Source organism: Amia ocellicauda, chromosome 10, assembly GCF_036373705.1.
Source record: "Amia ocellicauda isolate fAmiCal2 chromosome 10, fAmiCal2.hap1, whole genome shotgun sequence".
In the NCBI taxonomy this organism is placed as follows: Eukaryota; Metazoa; Chordata; class Actinopteri; order Amiiformes; family Amiidae; genus Amia; species Amia ocellicauda.
In genome coordinates, this window is record NC_089859.1 from 15939613 (window position 1) to 15961461 (window position 21849).

At 47.6% G+C, this 21849-nt stretch overlaps 1 protein-coding gene across 1 annotated transcript; it reads left to right on the forward strand.

Annotated features, from left to right (window-relative positions):
- Nucleotides 1-1328: 1328 nt before the first annotated feature.
- Nucleotides 1329-16071, forward strand: hs6st2 (heparan sulfate 6-O-sulfotransferase 2). The gene is made up of 2 exons (XM_066715215.1): nucleotides 1329-2206; nucleotides 13211-16071. Exons 1-2 carry the CDS (start codon nucleotides 1659-1661, stop codon nucleotides 14103-14105), a joined length of 1443 nt encoding a protein of 480 aa, XP_066571312.1. The 5' UTR covers nucleotides 1329-1658; the 3' UTR covers nucleotides 14106-16071.
- The last annotated feature ends 5778 nt before the right edge of the window (nucleotides 16072-21849 follow it).

Consider the following 21849-nt stretch of genomic DNA (forward strand, 5'->3'; position numbering starts at 1 on the left):
CTCCCAACCCACCCTCTTGCCTCCATTGCTCTAATTCTTTTACCTCCTTTTGACTGCTTTTCCCATCTATCATTTGACTGCTACTTCCACCTTTTTCTCCTCCCTCACCTCCTCCCTTGATTTTCTCTGCCCTCTCACGTCTCCTGTAATGAGAAGAAATAGAAGAGGTCCAAACTTCTTGCTGCCCTCGACCTCTGCCGCTCTCTTCTCTCTACATTCTCCTCCTCACTTACCTCAGCCAAAAAGTGAAAAATTGTACTTTTGCTCTTGTTGAATCATCCGCCAATAACCCCCACAAACTATTCTCCACCTTCTCCTCCCTCTTTGCCCCTACCCTGTTCCTCCTTCTACCTCTGCGTATGATTTTGATTTTTTTCCTTTTAAAATTGCTGATTTCTGCAAACTCCTCAACACTCCCCTTCTCTCTGGGCCCCTTTGTAGCATCCCATGTGTTCTCATACCACTTCTGTGCAGGTGATGCCCAAATCTTCCTGTCTTTTCCCTCTTATGACCCCCTCATCCCTTCTCACTGTCTCCCTTCTTCCTGTCTCTCTGCTATCTCCTCCTGGATGCACTCACATCATCTCTAGCTCAACCTTTCCAAATCTGATCTCCTCTCCTTTCCCTCCTCCTCTTCACCTTCAATTGATCTCTCCATTTCCAGAACTCATCTGCTCATCTGGTGTTCTCTCTGCCTCGATTCGCACATATGCAACTTCCCCTGTGTCCCTCCTCTCTTGAGCACACAGCTAGGATTCAACTGTATTATATCTGCACTTGTCACTTCATTGAACTAGGATGTATGCTTTTTGTATTGTATGTTGATTGCACTAGTGCACTTTTATAAATGCTTCATTAAGTCGCTCTAGATAAGGTTGTCTGCTAAGAAATACATCATAATATTAATCATCATCATCATCATCATCATCATAAGGGTATTTAAGTCATTGTCTGAGCGCAGTCAGTCTGTCCTGCACAGTCGGGCCCCTGCCTATGCAGCTCTCACCCTTCTGCACGGTCTGTGGCGCTGAAGACTGCTGTCAAAACGTTGTATTACACATGTCATATCTACATAACACGTGCAAGCGTTTAGCACTATTTTTATGTGTGCAATGGTTTTGTTATTTGTATCCTCTTGAGCTTTTAATTCATAAGGAAGCGTATCTCCATCTTTGTGTGCCTTTTGTGTCTTGTATTCTCTGTCCTTAAAAAAAATACACACGCTTGGCTTATTATTTATTCTAGTTAAATAAATAAACGGCGTTGGTGCTGGGATGTCGGTGATTGGGTACGGGGCAGCCGTCGACTTCAGTCCGTCCTCCCCAGTCGCGGCCACACTGGCTCACACAGGCTGGGGCCGCAAGGGCTGCTGGGAGATCCAGCCGAGCGGCAGGATTGGCGTCAGATCATGGAGGGGTCGGACAGGCGGCGGTAGGCAGCGGCACAAAGCGAGCAATTGGATGTGGTGGGAATATTTTTCTTCTCTTATCTAAATACATAAACAAATGCAAAATTAGATAACTCGCAGGCCGCCATTCCCGTTTTATCCCCCCCCCTCTCCGTTTTTATTTTGCACGGAGAAGCATATCTAAGCCAGCTCTGTGAGAGGCTCTCTCTCGAGTGGCGGTAAGTAATGCTCCTGGATTTCCCGCAAGAACATGGATGATAAGTCCAATCACAGGCTGGTCCTGGCCCTGGTGATGCTGTGTCTGTTCGGGGTGATCGTCCTGCAGTACGTCTGCCCGGGCACCGACTGCCAGCTGCTGCTGCGCCTGCAAGCTGGCTGGGCTCAGTCCTCCGGGACGGGCGGCGCTGGGGCTGCGGGCGGCGGCGACCCGTACCTGGGGGAGGACGGCACCCCGGCTCGCTTCGTGCCCCTCTTCAACTTCACGGTGGACGAGCTGAGGCGGGCGGTCGACTTCAACATCAAGGGCGACGACGTGATCGTGTTCCTCCACATCCAGAAAACCGGGGGCACGACTTTCGGGCGCCACCTGGTCCGGAATATCGAGCTGGAGCAGCCGTGCGCCTGCCGAGCCGGGCAGAAGAAGTGTACCTGCTACCGGCCCGGCAAGAAGGAGACCTGGCTCTTCTCCCGCTTCTCCACCGGCTGGAGCTGCGGGCTGCACGCCGACTGGACCGAGCTCACCAACTGTGTGCCCGCAGTCATGGACACCAAGGAGCCGGCGACGCAGAAAGCACCCAGGTGGGTAAAAACACACAGACGGGCACACGAGTGGAAACCGACGGGACGGGCCGAGTGGCCATTTCAGGATAAATGGGGAGAGAGAGGTCGCCTACACGCACCTCGGTTGGGACGCATTTATTGAATGTGTTCAGGCTACACCAGTCATATTTAATGTTCAGGTCAGGGAAGGCGGATTTGTGTTTATTGCAGTTCAGATCTTGCTGCTGCACGAACAGCACACGGATTCAACTTCCCAACTAGTGCGGAGGCGTGTTTTGCGTTTCATTCCCTCTGAAACCTGTTTCTGATGTTTTCATTTCTGATCCATCACAATTGTAATCCAGTGCCTTGTATCTGGAGCATCAGTCGCTACCTTTGTTCAGTTGCAGCAAATAACGAAAAAGAAGTGGGATCCTTCATAGACATGCATGTAATGTTGCAAGACCGCGAACTTTATTTCGATGTGAGAAATATGCATCTTAATATTTCATGGTGTGGGGGGCGGGAATGACTAAACCACATTTATCATACCCTGCGAATGAAGTCTTTGTAGAAAGTCCTCGGGTAGTTCAGAGCACAAGTTCGCATTTCACTGCTGTGTGAACAAGTGCGATGCTGTCATTCTGTGAACTCGCTGCTTTTGAGGTCGCGCAGATCTGCACAATCCCGCCGATCCCATTGGTGGAGCCGCGCAGAACTGCGGACGTCTGCGCAACTCGGACGCGACCTGAGAGTGGTCCTGACTTTTATGCCGCATATTCTCGTCCCGTGCGGTTAAAACATTTATTTATAACAGACGTGTTTGTGATCCGTAATGTCAAAGGATGTGGTATATTTATTTTAGCTTTTAATAATAATATTATTATTTTTACGAAGGAGAAAAAAGCAATCTTCCCGCACCAAGTCTTCACTGTTAATTAATGGGGGTGTTGTGCGTGGGGTGATGCGTGCACAGTAAAAATACATTAGCGAGGGAAATTCGCCAATCGGGTTGTTTCCTTGTGTTATACATTATTTTACGAGTGGTTTTACAATAAAGGGGCGTGCTGTTCGCCCTGAGCCGCTCTGTGCGGGACAGTGCGGGACAGTGCGGGACAATGCGGGGCTGCGGACGTCAGGGTTCGAGAGTCTGGCATTCTGAGCTGCTGCGGAGGTCCGTTCTGTTCTCTTTACACCTGGCCTGCACGGGGCACCCACTGTCCTGCTTATTTTTGTTCCAGCTCGGCCATTCGGATCTTTTTATTATTGTTATATATATATATTATATATATATTATATACAGTGAGGGAAAAAAGTATTTGATCCCCTGCTGATTTTGTACGTTTGCCCACTGACAAAGAAATGATCAGTCTATAATTTTAATGGTAGGTGTATTTTAACAGTGAGAGACAGAATAAAAACAAAAAAACGCATTTCAAAAAAGTTATTAATTGATTTGCATGTTAAGGGGGGAAATCTTTCCACTTAGTACTTGGTGGCAAAACCCTTGCTGGCAATCACAGAGGTCAGACGTTTCTTGTAGTTGGCCACCAGGTTTGCACACATCTCAGGAGGGATTTTGTCCCACTCCTCTTTGCAGATCCTCTCCAAGTCATTAAGGTTTCGAGGCTGACGTTTGGCAACTCGAACCTTCAGCTCCCTCCACAGATTTTCTATGGGATTAAGGTCTGGAGACTGGCTAGGCCACTCCAGGACCTTAATGTGCTTCTTCTTGAGCCACTCCTTTGTTGCCTTGGCTGTGTGTTTTGGGTCATTGTCATGCTGGAATACCCATCCATGACCCATTTTCAATGCCCTGGCTGAGGGAAGGAGGTTCTCACCCAAGATTTGACGGTACATGGCCCCGTCCATCGTCCCTTTGATGCGGTGCAGTTGTCCTGTCCCCTTAGCAGAAAAACACCCCCAAAGCATAATGTTTCCACCTCCATATTTGACGGTGGGGATGGTGTTCTTGGGGTCATTCCTTCTCCTTCAAACACGGTGAGTTGAGTTGATGCCAAAGAGCTCGATTTTGGTCTCATCTGACCATAACACTTTCACCCAGTTCTCCTCTGAATCATTCAGATGTTCATTGGCAAACTTCAGACGGGCCTGTACATATGCTTTCTTGAGCAGGGGGACCTTGCGGGCGCTGCAGGATTTCAGTCCTTCACGGCATAGTATGTTACCAATTGTTTTCTTGGTGACTATGGTCCCAGCTGCCTTGAGATCATTAACAAGATCCTCCTCTGTAGTTCTGGGCTGATTCCTCACCGTTCTCATGATCATTGAAACTCCACGAGGTGAGATCTTGCATGGAGCCCCAGACCGAGGGAGACTGACAGTTATTTTGTGTTTCTTCCATTTGCGAATAATCGCACCAACTGTTGTCACCTTCTCACCAAGCTGCTTGGCGATGGTCTTGTAGCCCATTCCAGCCTTGTGTAGGTCTACAATTTTGTCCCTGACATCCTTGGACAGCTCTTTGGTCTTGGCCATGGTGGAGAGTTTGGAATCTGATTGATTGATTGCTTCTGTGGACAGGTGTCTTTTATACAGGTAACGAGCTGAGATTAGGAGCTCTCCCTTTAAGAGAGTGCTCCTAATCTCAGCTGGTTACCTGTATAAAAGACACCTGGGAGCCAGAAATCTTGCTGATTGATAGGGGATCAAATACTTATTTCCCTCATTAACATTCAAATCAATTTATAACTTTTTTGAAATGCGTTTTTCTGGATTTTTTTGTTATTTTGTTTCTCACCGTTAAAATACAACTACCATTAAAATTATAGACTGATCATTTCTTTGTCAGTGGGCAAACATACAAAATCAGCAGGGGACCAAATACTTTTTTCCCTCACTGTATCTATAATCAGTTGTGTGTGGGTGGAGTCTAGAAAAACGTTATAAAGCACTTCTTAAACGTGCTTGGTTGGACACAGGCTGGCAGGACAGTGGTTAAGAACCACTGTTCCAAAATCACATCTTGCATCCAGTAGAGCCTCAGTGGTGTCGTGTTTCTATCCCACCTGAACTTTTAAACTGCCTAATTGAACCTTTTGAACTGTCATATTTGTTATTGATTACTTCCTAGATTGGTTAAGACATTCATAGAGCGTGTGCTCGAGTTGGAACAGAAATCTGAAGATGGGAGCAGCTGAGCTTAAGATGCCTTGTTAGAGAGGGTTAAGAACTGCATTATCGATGTATTCATTGATTGAGTGATTTGGGGGGATTCTCAGGACAGAGAGCACCATCCTGGAGAGCAACAGGCTGCCCTTCCAGCTGAGCTCTGGGCTGCGCAATGGAGTCGGTCAGTGGCTGTCCGGGATCTTTACGGAGCCCTGGCAGCCATGGCACAGGTGAGGCCACCGGCTCCAGTGCTCCAGGAGAAGCCCCAGGAGCCCTTTTGGAGCCCCGGCACTGCATCTCCCTATGTGTTACCCCCTAGCAGGTTACCCAGCCTTTGCGCCGGCCTCCCACCTGAGACGCATAAGCCCTAGGTGCTGTTGATTGAGACTCTGCAGCAGGAGTAGCTGTTGCAGTGTGGCATTGGTGTCCCCTCCCATCCAATCATGCCCCCCAAAACTCATGACCCAGCTGTGTCTTTCCTGTGTGTTTTGTTGCTGCCGCCAAGGTCCAACACACTTAATGGGATTATAATTGGTTAATTGGACCCTTTTAAAATTACACTCTGCTTTTGGACCGTTTAAATCTTTCCTAAGGTCACTTTTGAAACAGGGTGACACCCATTGAGAGGCCTGTCAGAGGGACATTATTCTGTGTGGAGGAGGGTGAGAGAGAGGAGGGGACGAGAGGTCATCCTTCTTTCGCCTTGGCTATCATGATTAAAAGGCGCTTGGGGACACAGGGACTCGCCGGTCTGTGTTCTCCCTCTTCTCTTTTTTTCTGTCACTTTCCAGGAGTTTGAATAGGAAATGCACATGCTCAGTATATCCCTGTACTAGCTTTCTTGCATCGTGGGAGTGAGCTGCAAGATTTAGCCACACTTGCCTTACGATTGTAAGTTTAATTGCAGGTTCCTGTCACAGTCCTTTATGCCACTGTATGCTGCTGCTGCTGCTGCTGGTATTGAATTCCCCCACCCTCAATCTATCCAGGCTGGCCTGAACTCTCTGTCCTGTAGGGGATGGTGAAGGGGAAGATGAATCTGCTTTTCCAGCATGTGTGACTGTAAATGTGCTGTGTGTGTCATCCCTGTGGAGCACAGCAGGGACCCATGTGTGCAGCAAGTGGCAAGTGTAATAGAGCCACTCAGCTCTTCTCATAGACTCCATGACGGGGGAGGGGGGCTGTGGACATGGCAGGCATTAGCCCCCCACTGATCAGCCACCTTTCCTCTCCCAGCTCCCCATCTCCATACCACTTGCCCATAGCCTTCATATCCCTCTCTCTCTCTATCTCATCTCTAGCTGCTAGCCTACACTTCCCACCTCTCCAGCCCCTTGGCTGTATAACACACTCTCTCTCAATTCAGCATCCCTCATCCCTCTTCTCCTCACTCTCATTCCGGTCAGTTATTGCATGGCCTCTCTGCATCCCTCCCCCAGGTCCCTGTAGCCCAGACTGCCTCCTCACTCCCAGCTCCCACTCTCCCACTCCCCTCTCTCTTGTAACTACAGCTCCCCCCTCCAAGTTCTCCCAGTGTGGTTTCCTCTGCCTCCCCTCTCTGTTCCTCCTTCTTTCCAGGACAGTCTCCTCTTCATTTTGCGAGACCTCTGTCGAAGCAAAGCAGTGAGTAAAAGTTGGGACTTTGCATTTTGCTTTAAAAAAAGAATAATCACTCACTGCAGCAGCGGTGTGCGTGTGCGTGTGCATGTGCGAAGAACAATACTTGTCACATCCTGCTGGTGTGAATTCCAAGCTTCAGCAGAGAGGGGTGTTCTAGGAAGGCACTGAGCCAGATGGAGAGATTGTTCTACTCGCACAACAACCCCCTCTCCACTCCCTCACCGCCCCCCATGAGCTTGGAAAGGGTTTGAATCCGGGGTTCTGTGATGTCACAGACAGGAGACACTTGCAGTCTGTAAAGTAGTGCGTCTCTGTAAAGTAAAGGTCCTAAAGGTACCAATTGTGTAGCTTAAGAGAAAACCCTCTAATAATCCCCTCAAGTGGTTGTGTAGAGCCATCATGAGGTGCACTGTTTCTCGTGTGTGTGTATGTGCATGTGTGGATGTGTGTTTCCTCTTTTCTTTAAAAGGCAGGGGTTGGCATCCTTTTGCAACATGTTTCTTGCCTTACTCCCTACATGTGTGTACACACACACACACACAAAACACAGACTGCATGTGTCTTAACTTGGTATGAAAACGCAGTATGGGGAGTGATTGATGTCATTGTGTTCAATTAAAAGGTTGTTCTGTCATCTCTGTGATTTAAACTGGGTCTGTCTTGTTACACAGCAGAAAGGGGAAAAACTTTCAGTGCCCAGGTTACATTAAATAAGATCAAAAGTCGTAAGGGAACAAATTAGCCCTTCAGGGAGAGCCTGGCAGGATGGGGAGGCCCCGCTCGGAGTTTTCAAATTGTTGTGTGCCTCACCCACACTGACCAACTGTGTTTCTGTAGACCCATACTATGACGATGAAGACGACGACGGTGATTAGGCTTCTGGTGAGAGAGAGGGAGAGGGAGAGATTGAGAGTGAAAGACAGACAGAGAGGAATGAGTGACTGAGAGAGACACAAGAAGGAGAAAAAGATGAGGGAGGATAAACAGAGAAAAAGAGGATAATCTAAGAGATGAGAGGGAGAGAGAGGAGGCTGACTCATTTGCCAGATATTCTGCACCTAATGAATCAGAGCAGAAAGTGTACCTTTCAGAAGGAAAGCTCAGCCATTTGAATACGAAACACGCTGATTTACATCCGATAGGCCGTGCTTTTGTGTGCAGTGAAGTCGCATTCGTCTAATTCCTGCAGCTACTGCCTGGTGAGGTGAGGTGATAAGATATGGGGTGGGGGTAGTGGGTGTGAGAAGCAGATTAAAGAGGTAGGTGATTTGGGGGGAGGGTGTCAAGGCATGGGGTGTGCATATGTTTGTCAGGAATAAAAATAGAGGGATATCTGAGCGGTCTGTTGTGGGGAGATGAATCGCCCTGCTGCTCTGTACTCTGGCTGCAGCATTTAGTCTATTGTCCTCCTTGGAGAGGGAGGGGCCTCAAAGCATCTGGCATCTCCCGGGTGCATCAAGCCCCTCCCCAAAGCCCCACCTCCACATGCATACACATAGGATTTGGTTAGAATCAAATCTCTCTAATGGGACTGTGAGGTGCAGAGGTAGAGAGGTAGATAAATATAGGGAGAGGTAAGGAGGGAGGGAAAAAGAAAAGGAGAAATGCACTGAAGAGTGCAGATGTCGTCGTCCCCCACCCCCCCGAGAGCGAGCAAGCGTGTGTGTGTGTGTGTGTGTGTGTGTGATGTGCAAGAAATCCATTGTAGGCAAAGTAATTTTTTCTGCCATGAATAATTCAGAGGCCTTTTCAGAGCAGTATCTCTGGGGCTCCTGCCTGCTGGCCAGACGAAGCTAGGTTTAATTCGGTGTCTCTGCAGACGATTGCGTGGGCTAATACAGACAGACAGCTCTGTCAGGCTGACCCCAGCATAACCTGTGGAAGGAAAGAAGCCACTCTTCTGCTTCTTCACATTTCTCTTTCTCTTCTGTTTGTTCTTCTTTGTTCCCCATTCTTTTAATCATCTCCTGTCTTCCTGGGTTTAAATTGAACTGTCACAGTGTGGGATATAATTGAATAACGAGGAAAGGGCAAGGCTGCCATGGATATCATGCTGCTAGATATGATATTTGGAAATATTATGAGTTTGGAAGAAAGATTATGCCTCACAGCCTTTATTTGTGGGGCAGTGGAGGGGGGGCTTCTGCTTTTAAGTGATTACTTTTTCCCTTTCTCTTCCTGTGTGCTCTCCAGGTTTTCTCTCCCCAAGGATTTCATTTCCTTCAGCATTTGAGATGTGTTTAGTGGAAAAACAACCTTTGCAAACTCAATTATATTTATATATTTATAAAGTAAATTAAATCAAATAATTAAATGAAATCACTCAATATCACTGGATGCAAAGCAGACCTCCGCTCTGGATACCAGACTCTCCTGGGCGCTGTGGTTCAGTCTTAGACCCTGATTATGTTTTCAGTCTGTTTCCTGGTGGCCCTGATGCCTGGCAAAGTGACATGGCACACTGAGCAAACCTGAAGTCTTGCCATGGAAGCCTGCAGCTCTACTGCTGTATCAAAGCCCCACACTGGGAGTTTAATACTGCTTAAGTTACCTCATTTTGCCCAGACAAAGATGTGTAATATGCCAAAACCAAAATAATACTTATAAATCCATTTAAAATGTGTGTACACTTTTTTAAATTCTGTGCTTCTGCTTTGTCCTGAGGCCAGTGACTGCTACCCGGGGCCACTCTTGAGGTGACCTGCCGCATTCTGGAATTGTGCTCAGCCACAGTAACGCGTGGTCATGTGCCTGTAAGCGGCTCAGTGTCCCGCTGGCTTAAGCCTGGGTCTGAGCGCCCCCAGGGCAGGGCTGAGCTGGGCTTAAGTGGGATCACACCCTGAGCTGGAGACCTAAGGTGTGCAGTTATTAAACCCCCCCCAACACACACACACTGGTGTAGCAGCGTTAAACCAGCATCACAGGATTACTGTGGGTGACAACATTGGTTATACAGTACCGTGACTAGTTCCACCCTGTGAGGTGTAGGTTATCACAGTGCATGTAGAACTGGAGTATTGGTCTTCACACCAGCGCATCAACTCTTAACAACACAGCTGTCGTGGCAAATATTTATGACTAGTTCATTGCAATGCATAAATAAAAATGAACTACTCCCACGGAACTATATAGCACACACACGCAGGGGTGGGGGAGAAGGAGAGTGCATGATCGTAGCTTGGCTCGTTTCGGTTATGGATGTTGTTTTTTCAGCACTGCTTTAGAGTCATTGTGTTGTCGCGCTGCAGTGTGCTAGTGGTTTAATGGTGGAGTGCGGTCTGTCGAGTAGCAGTGCGCGTGTTGTAGTGTGAGATGTTGTTTTGGAGCCATATTGTGGTGCTGGTGGAGGACTGAAACACTTTAGCAACCTGTGGTGTTGCACTGCTGCAGCTGTGGGGTGTGTGTGAACGGGACTGAACTCTGGCTGCCCCCTCACCACAGCAGCCCACTCCCTGTGTGCCGGATTGTCTCGCCTCCGAGCCGCTGAGCGAGAGCCAGCGTGAGAGTAAGCGTGAGCGGCGTGCGTGTTTGAAATGTACCCCCCCCACCCTGCTCTACTGGGCCAGCAGCACAGGGAGTCCTGAATAATGCACAGCACCCCACTTCTTCCCCACGCACCAGCTCTCCTCACTGTATCGCCCCCCGCCAGCACGCCTGCCTGCCTCTTCTGTTTCTCGGCCAGCAGGCTCGCATGAGGAGGCCTCCACTGCATTGATTTGGCCCAGTGGAGACGAGGAGGGTCCCTGTGGATGTCTCAGTCCCAGTCTAATGTGTGGATTTGGGGGTTTTAAATAAACTTTATTGTTTATAATTATTACTATAATAATAGTATTACTCTTATTAACTTGATTTGGATTTATGCTTCATTGTTTTTCTGTCTGTCTCTTTTTTATTCTTGTAAAACTCATTCTCTCTCCCTCTCTTGATACTTGGTACCTTATTCCAGAATTCAGTCCTTCAGGGTTCCCAACAACTCTGGTATTCTTAGAACTCGGCTCTGTTCCAGAGGCTCCACACAAGATCTGTATTGATGGAAGTGTGGGAGCAGTGCCACACAGGGGACCCTACTGTTTTATTTCTGCACAGTGTACAGCAGTGTAAAATAAGCTGAGAGAAAGCTTGAGGAGGAGTGAAAAGAAGAGGGAGAGGCAGCTGGTGACTTGAATTCCTGAGTGCGTTCAGTTCATGGCCTTGGATGCACTTAGTCTGTACGCGAGCTGTGCTGCAGGCTGAGGGTCACAGACAGAGCCGTGCTTCCTATAGCGGGCTGGTCTCCGACGGGGTGACGTTTCACACAGAAGCGCCTGGGAGGGTTTTCCTCTGTGCCCCCTCACTGACCTGCAAGAGTGTCCCCGACAGCTTGTGCGGTGAAGGCCGTCCATCGCCTAGCTTGACACACCAGGCAAGCGGCAGGAATGTGATTTGTATTGTTGATTTCAAATGACATTCATACAGGATCAGCAACAGCCACCAAGTTTTGCATCACTGTAGGTGTCACTGGCGGCCGGCTACAGGACTGAGCAACTGCTTGTGGCTTCAAACTGCACAGTAATGAACAGGGGTCTGAAGAAACGAGAGAAAAAAGAAAAAAAATATATATATATATGGTGAGAACAAGAATAGTAATAAACATATAGTATTGCATAAATAATTAGCGTGAGGTAGAGCGCACTCAGTCAGCGTGTTGTTTTTAGGGTGTGCAGCAGGGGGTGGGGGTGGGGATATTGGTAGAATCCACACAGCATCCAGACCCAATGAATTAAAGATGACTGGCACTGCAGGTGAACTCTCCACAGACTGGGGAATCGAGGGGAGGGTGTCACAGAGAGGTCAATGATGCCTGCCTCTGATTTCATTAAGATTTGAAATCTACAGGTTGGGGGGGTGGTATCATTCCCCCCCCCCCCCATGTCTTTGCCATTAATGATTGATAGGCTGCGAGTAAGGGAGTGTACTTCAGATGCGGAGAGGAGAGGGGGGAAAAGAGGGAGAGATGGGTGGGTGGGTGGATGGAGGGAGAGGAGAGCGGGAAAATTCCAGGGAGAGGAAAGGTAGACAGGAATAGAAGAGAGAGAGCGAGAGAGACGACATGGAAGGACATAGACACGAGAGGAGAGAGGGGATGGCTGGGTGCAGGACTCTCTCTAAACCCTGGTGTCTTGTCCAGATGGCCGGGGAGGGTGTCTACGGGGGGCATTTGCATTTCAGTGTCCTGTTGCAAGACAGTCATGGGCAGAGGGGAGTTTACCGGCCGGAGCGCAGAGTTCCTGAAACCTGACCGGCCTGATGTCTCTATAGTGCAGCGCTCTGGCACACTCGCAGCGGAAGCCCCCAGGGTGGCCCGATCGGAGAGGCAGAGAGGGACGATGCCACTGCCACTGCAGCCTTCGGGGGAGGGGCGTATAAATTGTGCCTCCTGGCTGGGCTTGGACTTTAACCGCACTCAGCTTGCAGCCCAGCTGGTCCAGCAATGAGGCTCCAAACTGAATTGGGCTCTGGAGCTCTGCCCCCCTGTCCTGGATGAAGGGGTTGTTGTTGATGGATTGATATGAATCTCCCTCCCTTTCCATCTCTCTCTGTCTCTCCTTCTCCTTCTCTGCTAGGGGCTTTCCACAACAAATCTGAAAATCAATTCCATAATCAAGGACCCGCTCATAATGCGAGGCAGAAAACGCCTGATTAAGCAGATCGGCGGCAGCTCTGGGGTGCGGGCGTCTGGCTGTGTTCGGATGTCTTGGTTTTGCTGCCACTTCCGCAGGCGAAGAGGGAAGCCATGTTCATAAGCCCTGAGTGCCTCTCTTTGGCCTCTCTCTCGTATGTCTCTCTTCTCTTGTCTCGGTTCTGTCTCCTTCCATCTCCTTGTCTCTCCCTTCCTCCCTCTCTCTCCCCGTCTTGGTCTCTGTCTGGAGACTCTATGTAGACGGCTCTTATTTTTGAGTACACACTGGCTTTTCTGCATTGTAGAGGGAAAGAGGAGAAAATCATTCTGCTGGATGTTGTCCATTATAATAAAACAATTTATTATTTATTTCTTAGCAGACAATTAACAATTAAACTATGTTTTTAGTATTCAGCGCCAGTTAATGCCATAAGTGAGTGGTCATATTGTGTTCAGATGGAGGTTGTGTGTGGATAAGAAACCCTGGGGCTTTGGAGACCAAAACCAATAATACAACTCTGCTGCCACCTGCTGGACACTCTCATTTACTGCACTGGGGGCTGGTATCCCCAGCAAACCAACCCTAACTCACTCACTCACTCTCTCCCTCTCTGTCCCTCTCCACCGCCCAGGAACTACTACTACATCACGATCCTGAGAGACCCAGTGTCGCGGTACCTGAGCGAGTGGCGTCACGTGCAGCGGGGGGCAACCTGGAAGGCGTCTCTACATGTGTGCGACGGCCGGGCACCCACCTCCTCCGAGCTGCCCAGCTGCTATGCCGGCGACGACTGGTCGGGCTGCTCCCTGGCGGAGTTCATGGACTGCCCTTACAACCTGGCCAACAACCGGCAGACCCGCATGCTGGCCGACCTGAGCTTGGTGGGCTGCTACAACCTGTCGGCGATGAGCGAGGAGGAGCGGGGGCGAGTCCTGCTGGCCAGCGCCAAGAAAAACCTGCGAGGGATGGCCTTCTTCGGGCTGACGGAGTTCCAGCGCAAGACGCAGTACCTGTTCGAACGCACCTTCCGCCTAGCCTTCATCGCGCCCTTCACGCAGTTCAACAGCACCCGGGCCGCCAGCGTGGAGGTTGGGCTGGAGACGCAGGCGCGCATCCGCCAGCTTAACCAACTGGACGTGGAGCTGTACGACTACGCCCGGGACCTCTTCCTGCAGCGCTTCCAGTTCACCCGGCAGCAGGAGCGGCGCGAGGCCAGGAGGCGGCGCCAGCAGGAGAGGAGGCGCCGGCTCCAGAAAGGCGTGGCCGGGATGGGAAGGGGGCAAGTGGGGGAGGCCAGGCTGCTGCTACCTCCCCCACCAGCACCGCCATCTTTGGACCCCCTTCCCCGGCCCTCTGCTCCTCCCCACAACCAGCACCACCGACGCGAAAATGACGAAGAGGAGGAGGAGGAGAAGGAAGAGAGAGGCAGGGGTGTCGTTACAACCCAGTCTTGGCTGGACCAGGAAGAGAACACCACAGCAACAGGAGGCGATTACCTTGGTAATGTGGCACGCTGGCGGCGGTAATGCAGGACTTCTTGGCTGTTTTTTTTTTTTTTTTATGACAACACAGCTGCAGTGTCTCCAATCATCACGTTTTTATTAATATTATTTCTCATTTTAAATCTATTAATCTTGTTTTACCGAGTGCAAAACTTGTATGCTCCCATAAAAAATAAAAACAAGGAAGGAATAGCCTTGTGCCACGGTGATGCTGAACCCCGCCCCACCACTGAGAATTGCACTCCGCCAACAAGAACCATCGCACTGGAGCCCCCGGGCCCGAAGGACTGATAGAGGGGAAGAAGAAGAATTCGAAGGACTGGGGGGGGAAAAAACACAACTAAATACAAATAAATCCCTTGAGAGACGGTGACTCCAATGAGGCTCTGCTGTTACTGTCAGTGTTTCCTCCTCCATTTTGACCAGACGGGAATCTGATTCAGAACAAAATAATTCTGAATTGCTGCTTTTTTATATATCTACCGGTCTATATCTGTGTTTTCATATTTTTTCATAAGTCCTAGTCTGCGAGTGTCAGTGTCTTCCAGGCATGCAGAGTGCACAGGGGGTGCTGCACCACTGAAGCACGCGGCCTTGGACGGATCCTGATGGAGCTCCCAGCATCCTTTGCTCACAAGCCCTGTGTTTACATATTTATTTATTCTTGCCCTGTGTGGGGGGGCTGTGGACTCTGTACCAGTGCTGGTCACAAATGCAGAGAGAGATCGGGAGGGAGGGTCAGAGAGAGATGTTGGGAGGGATCTAGTTGGCAATAGTGGCAGACCAGTGGAGAAAACATTTGAATATATATATATATAAATATATATATATATATATGAATATATTTTATTTTTTACTTCAAATTTTGTGCCAAACAGTCCCTCTTGTCGATTTTTTAATTTATTTTAATTTATTGCTTTTATTGTATTTTTTATGTTTATTTTTTTACTTGACTCTAGCCTGAAATCACTGCTCTTCACAGTATGGGTTGAGTGCATGATATGCTTCCTCAGAAAGCGTCTCTGGTCCTGGAGCCCCCCCTCCATCTCCATCCAGCAGAACTGGTCTTCAATCAGCTGGAGATACTGACTAATCAAGCCCACTAACTGGTCCAGTTATGCAAGTGAGCTTGGGCTCAGTGGAGACCTCACAGCACTGCACCTCCCGGGACCCAGGACCCTGACTCCTGACCTCACAGAAGCTCCAGCAGATGTGAGAAATGATGTGATTGGGCCCACAGTGGATTATAAACAAACTCACAGATACCCCCACCCCCGCCGTCTCACATCCCTGGATTCATTCAGGGATCTGTGTTTCTTATTTTATAAGCTTCTTTAAAACTGTCCATATAGGACAGTTTCGTAGCAACGCCAAGACTGCACTGCAGCTCTTGTGTTGTTGTTGTTGTTTTTGTTATGTTTTGTTTTAGTTAAAAAAAGCTTCAGTGCAATGCTGTAGTGACCAGACAGTAAAGCCATCATTTGCCATCCATCACAACTGCTGAGGTCCTGTCAACACACAAAAAAACTTTGTCAGATAACTGTCACATTACTGCAACTTTATAGGGTTTATATTGAAAAGAAATGTGTGTAATTATACATATACACACACATATGTGTATGTATTTATGTGTGTGTGTGTATGTGTATATATATATATATATAAAATGTGAGCGAGAGAGAGAGAGAAGTTCCTGCTTTATTTAAGCTATTTTATGTCATTGTCCAAGCTTCATAAGAGTTTCAATTTGTCATGAACCTTAAATACCAGTCTTTAGTGGTAAAAGGTCTCGGTGGGAGACTCAGGAAGATGAGGCCTGTGACTCCAGCCCTCGTGCTTCTCTGCTTTTATCTTCTAGTATTTTGTATTCTGTGGTGTGCATGGATCCCATACCTGCAATCTGTCTGTAAATATGTTGATTTTTGTACATAGGGAATGGCTGGGACGAAGATTTGCTTTGCCATGAATTAAAAAATGCCTTCTGCTTAAACACTGCTGTCCTGCATCTGTTACTGTCCAACCCTGGGCTGTGGTTCAGTGCCCACTCCTGCACACAGCACACTTGCTTTATCTCACACGCACTCTCTTACACACCTCGGTCGCACATGTGCACACTTGCACACACTTGCAGACGTTTTCACATACAGTTGAGCAGTGTTATTTCAATCAGAAGGGTGAGATTAAAGCACAAATACCTTTCAAGTGTTTCACAATGCATGTTGATTTCATCATTATAATTTATATTTATTTGTAGAGCATGTATTTCCAATGTTTTAGGTCAATAAGATGTCTACATTTTGATTCTATCTCTCTCCATGATGTGAAAGGCCCAGTTTAGATTTGAAGCCCCTAGGCCTCAAGCATACATGTAATCTAGGTTCATATCCTCCTGACAAACTCCTAATAAATAAACTAATGTTTATTCTTCATAGTTTTACAGGGTAGATTTTACCATTCAAGTTCTAAAACACATAAGACACCTGGATTTGACAGTAAGCTCACTCTCGCTGCTTGTTACAGTACTTGCAAGGATGGTGGCGGGGTAGACACAGAAGGGGATTCTCCTGAACAGGATGGAAAATCCTGAAAAGGTAGAGGCTGCTCAGGTGTATCTAGCTCCAGCCACTATCCTCTCTCCGGAGTGTGAATCTGCAGTTCCTGCGTCGACCCACAGGTGGCGATCGTGCACTCAGATTCTGCTGCAGCTGGCCAGAGACCATAGATATCAAGGAGTGTTTTTTATGATTGATTTTATACACTAATCATCCACCGGGGGGCGATATATTCCAGACCTAACTCACCACGACCTCTGACGTGCCATTGAATTCGACTTCTATCTCAGACAGTTTTTGACACATTTGTTTGAATTTAACACCCAGGACCCTACAACCAGACCTAAACATTTTTAGAAAGTAGTTGAGAAGGTTTGATTCAATTTGTTATGAGTATTAATATTGTTTTTGATATTATTTTCCACCACCGCCTACCATGGTACCCAGACAGAGGTCACATTTCCAGCTGTCTTCCTGCTGTATAGATTATTAATTGAATGATTTATTGTACTATTTCTACTGCCTCTCTGTTTATCTGTTTTTTTCTTAATTTAGATCCCTCCTGATGTTCTGGAATAGAAAATGGGGAAAAATAAGAAATAAATAAACATTACAAAACAAAAACAAAAGCCAGTTGAGGGACTTTTTAATTGCATTGATATCCAGACACATCTGCTGTGTGCCGTGTTGTAACTTCCCTTAGCTGCTGTCTTAGCTGCTGTCAGGCAGGTGTGTGTCTGTGTATTTTGTGGTAGAAAAAAGACCCTTCATTTTGCGGTAGCTCCCTGCAGGAGAGCCTGGGCACATCTCTGCTCGGTGCTCACTGCACAGCAGCCCTGCTTTGCATAATCACCTTGTCCTTTTGCAGCTTTTGCATGGGAAGGCACAGATCACTCTTCCTGCAGCAGGAGGGGAGAAATGTCTCAGGGACAGTGCAAAGTGAATCACATGACCTGGGGGGAGACGCTTGCTCACTGGGGACACTGAGATCAGGGTGGTGGTGGTGGTGGTGTGCTGCAGATGGGAGGGTTAGTCAGGAGACATTGGACTTATAAAGTCTGGCAATTGTATTTGGGCCCTGTAGTCCCAGTTTTTTCTTTGAGTGAGTTGTGCAGATGGCCGCCCCGTCACACACTGCTCCGGTCTTGGTGGGGCTGTGTGTGTGTATCAGCAGGTCAGACCAGCAGTCTGACACTCCAGGGAGTCTGTGAGAGTTCAGCCTGTCGCTGTGAAAAGCACTCCTCTCAGTGTGGAGAAGAATGGCCAGCTCTTATTGGCTGGGTTGTCCTTCTCTCCTCGTTAAACCCTCTCCCCGGTTCTGATATCTGCAGAGTCAGTTGCAGAGCATCATTGCCTTCAGTTAAATTTAAAGGGGACCCACGCTGTACCTTGCTGTGAATTCTGATGTATGTGTGTAAACATGTATATGTATCAAATATATTCTGACTTCTATTCAGAGGCGGCCTTTAAGGGGTGCAATTAAAAAGGATTTGTCAGAAATATCATATCAGTTGTCAACATCAACAACCAGCAACAGTAAATAAAAAACGTCTTACTGTTTTAATTGGCAGAGACCCCTCTGGTCTGCTCTGACCTTGCTTGCTATGCAGCCAGAGTACTCAGTAACTTTGTGGATGGGGGGCCCCAGTTTGGACAGCTCTCCAGCTTTAACACCTTGACCTCCCCATCAACACAGATAGCACCTTCCCCCCCCCACCGGCCCTTACAGACTCACACCTGACCGTGACTTGTAGAGGGGAGCATTGCAGCAGTCCAGTCCAGTTCAGTCCGGTCTAGTTTTCCAGAACCTACTAATCATCATTTTCCCTATGCAATTCGCCCCCAACCAACCCCCTTCTCTCCTCTTTTCTCTCTCTCTCTTTCTGTCTCTGTCTCTGTCACACACACACCCACACACTCTCTCTCTGCTCCAGTTCCCTTCAGTTCGGTGATGGAATGACTAAATGACAAGTCTTAGTGAATCCCATATAAATGAGAAATGACATAAATGAGAATGTTCTCCATCTCTCTCTTCCTCTCTCCCTTCATTCTCTCCCTCTGTCCCAGGAATGTGGCCATGTCTGGGCAGGCCTGTGTGGGAGCTAACAGGAGCCAGAGAGACTGAGCCGACAGTCAGGCCCACTGTCACTACCCTGACTCTGCAGCTCTGCACTGTAAGGCCCCCCTGCTCTCTCGCTGGGACTCTCTCTTTCTCTCCCAATCTCTCTGACAGGTCAGATTGATGTGCAGGTTGCTCTGCTGTCTCCAGGATATTTCTGTCCCCTAGAACTATCCCTCCAATTTGCTTTTATTTTTGTGTTTTCTGTCCTGCCATTTACTGACAAACGGATGAACAGAAGTTAAGAGGGAGAGGAGAATCAGTATGTGAGAGCATGTGTCTGTGTCTCTGTGTCAGTGTGTTATTTTGTGTGTCAGAATAACACTGTGTAACTGTGTGTGTCAGCATGCAAGTCTGTGTGTCAGCGCTCGGTTGTGCATTGTTGTATAGCTGCCCAGAGTCCCACTGGCCCTGTTCCCAGTGCTCCTCCTCTCTTTGTGTGTCACTCCACTCTCTCTCTCTACCTCTCTCTCTCCCTCCATGCTTCCCTAACCCATCCTCTTTCTCCCTCCCTCTCTGCCTCTCCCTTCCTCCCTATCTCTCCATGTCTCCCTTGCTTTCCTGCACTCTCTCTCTCTCTCTCTCTCTCTCTACTTCTTTGCCAGAGAGATGGTCAGCCCAGCCCAAAACCGCGTAGAATGCTGGGAAGTCAATATGTTAGGTACCAGAGTGTGTGTGAGTATTTGAGTATGAATGTGTGTGTGTGTGTGTGTGTGTTTGAGTGTTAATGTGCATGTTAGTGTTTTTGAAAGTGTTTTATATATATATATATATATATATATATATATATATATGTGTGTGTGTGTGTGACATCACTGAAAGAGTAAAAATGTTAAAATGGCAATGGGCCAGACGCATTGCAAGAAGAACAGATTAAAAATGGACAAAGGAAGCTATTGAATGGATCCCAAGAGATGAAAAAAACATTGACGATGACCACATAAAAGATGGCAAGATGAAATCATAAACTTTGCATTTAAAAAAAGAAGCTGTAGGTCGAAGGAAGTGGAAACATCTTGGGAACATCCAGCAGGGGATTAATATAGAATGTTAGATATTCAAATACTTGCATATATATATATGCAAGTATTTGAATATCTAACAAGCGCAGACAAGATGTACTGAAGTCATAGTTAAGAGCTAAGGGGAAGGGGGCATAGGGGAAATCACAAACAATACCTATATAAACATAGGCAGACTGGCCATCAGGCAACTCTTTCAAATGCCTGAAGGGCCGGTCCATTTTTGAGTTGGGTGGGCCGGCCGATTCCGGACACCCCCACCCCACCACGACTGCACTTTGTCAGCACCCATAACCGGAAACCTCCAAAATAGAATAGAATACAATAGAAGATTTTCCTCCCAAAACCTGCAGAAATATCTGGGCTAACATTATGCACATTTGCCTCATGAATACGCAGAAAGATGTCTCCTGGATGGCTGTGAGTTGGTGTCTTCCCACTCGAGTGTTCATGTTTGGACCAGGTGGACATCTGCCCCTACAAGGGTTGCCTGCGAAAGGAGACGGAGGATCATATTTTTAAGGAATACCCCTTTGTGTCCACAATCCTCCACAGGTTTGCCATTCCTGCGCAGATCTTATATGGACCCTCCAGAGGCCAGAGGTGGTGGCGTGTCATCTGCACTGTGAAACAGGCCCTGTGGGAGGGACAGAACATCTGCTTGTTCAATAAGCAGGAGACAGACCCAAAGGCCACTGCCCAGAGGGGCATGAACCTGGTGAAAGAACATGTCAATCTGGAGATCCATCAGAGGGGCAAGGAGGAAGCCTTTAAGAACTGGAATATCCAAGATCTGGGGGAGCTTAAGATATTATGCATTGTGAAACACTTATTATTAGTATTATTATTATTATTATTATTATTATTATTATTATTATTATTATTATTATTATTTCTTGGCAGACGCCCTTATCCAGGGTGACTTATATGCAATGCGTAATACACGTATGCGCAATACAAAGTGCAAGAGTACAGTTTAAGTACAAGACATCAAACATTACAAATTCAAATTTACATTAAACAGAGCAATTCAAAGTAAAATACATTTTACAACTTCCAATTTACACAGGTAAGTACAGTAAGTGAGTTCATACATCCTGGGAAGTAAAAGCTAAGTGCTGTCAAGATGTATGGTCATTTTGGAATCCCAACTCCGGGGATGGATACTCCCCCTGCTGGAGCCCGAGTCCAAGTGCTTTTATTCTCTTATTGATAATAATGATTGCGTTTAAAAATGATTTTTAATTGTTTTAATGTATTGAACTTTTAATTTATATTTATATTTATATATATATGTTTTTTTCTGTTGTTTGGTTTGGTGTATTTGTTTTGTTGTTTGCTCTGGTGCATTGGCTGTTCATTTCCTTGAAATGCAGTAGATTAATTTTTTTGTTTTCTTTAATAGTTTTTTTTTTTTTTTTTTTTAGCAGCTACCCTGCACAAAGGTGTCCCTTTATTTCTGCCTGAGACCACAACTGCTGCCTGTGTCAGCACCCCCTCTCTCCTGAGCAGCTGTGGTGTGAGATTCTGCAGCAGCCTGAGAGCCACAGTAGCCTCTCAATCATGCCTTGACAGCTCGTTACTTGACCTTTGACCCTCCCATCCCATCTCAGTCTGAGTGCACCCTAGGGTCCCATTCAGCCTGGTGAGGTGAAGAAGGCAGTGCCTGGCCATTCCACTGCAGGCCCCTGCAGGAGCGGCACAGGTGTCTGTCCATCTCCCTGACTCCTGCCTGGTCTAGACTGGTCTGCAGTGTGAGAACATCTCTCACAGACAGATTGCTGTCTGTGCTGTACACGGTCTGCTGACCATTGGGTAAAAACCAAAAAAAAAAATGACCAAGCTGCCTGACTGAATGACAGCCTGACTGATTGATTGACAGCCTGACTGACTGACTGATGTATAGGCTCTGCAGTGTCTAGAAGGTCATCAGGGAGCAGCTATGTGAACACACACACAATCACAAAGACTCTCTTGAAGGCCAGTCCTCACGTTGAACCTCATGGTGTCTTCCTCTGTGCTTGGGATTAATTGGCTTGAGCACATCACCTGATCCCTGCAGGCCCCTCACTCTG

Excerpts from the sequence above, each read along its gene's own strand:
- hs6st2 (XM_066715215.1), top strand. The coding sequence starts at position 1,659 with ATGGATGATAAGTCCAATCACAGGCTGGTCCTGGCCCTGGTGATGCTG. Across the intron at positions 2,207-13,210 it reads GCGACGCAGAAAGCACCCAG|GAACTACTACTACATCACGA; the intron begins GTGGGTAAAAAC and ends TCCACCGCCCAG.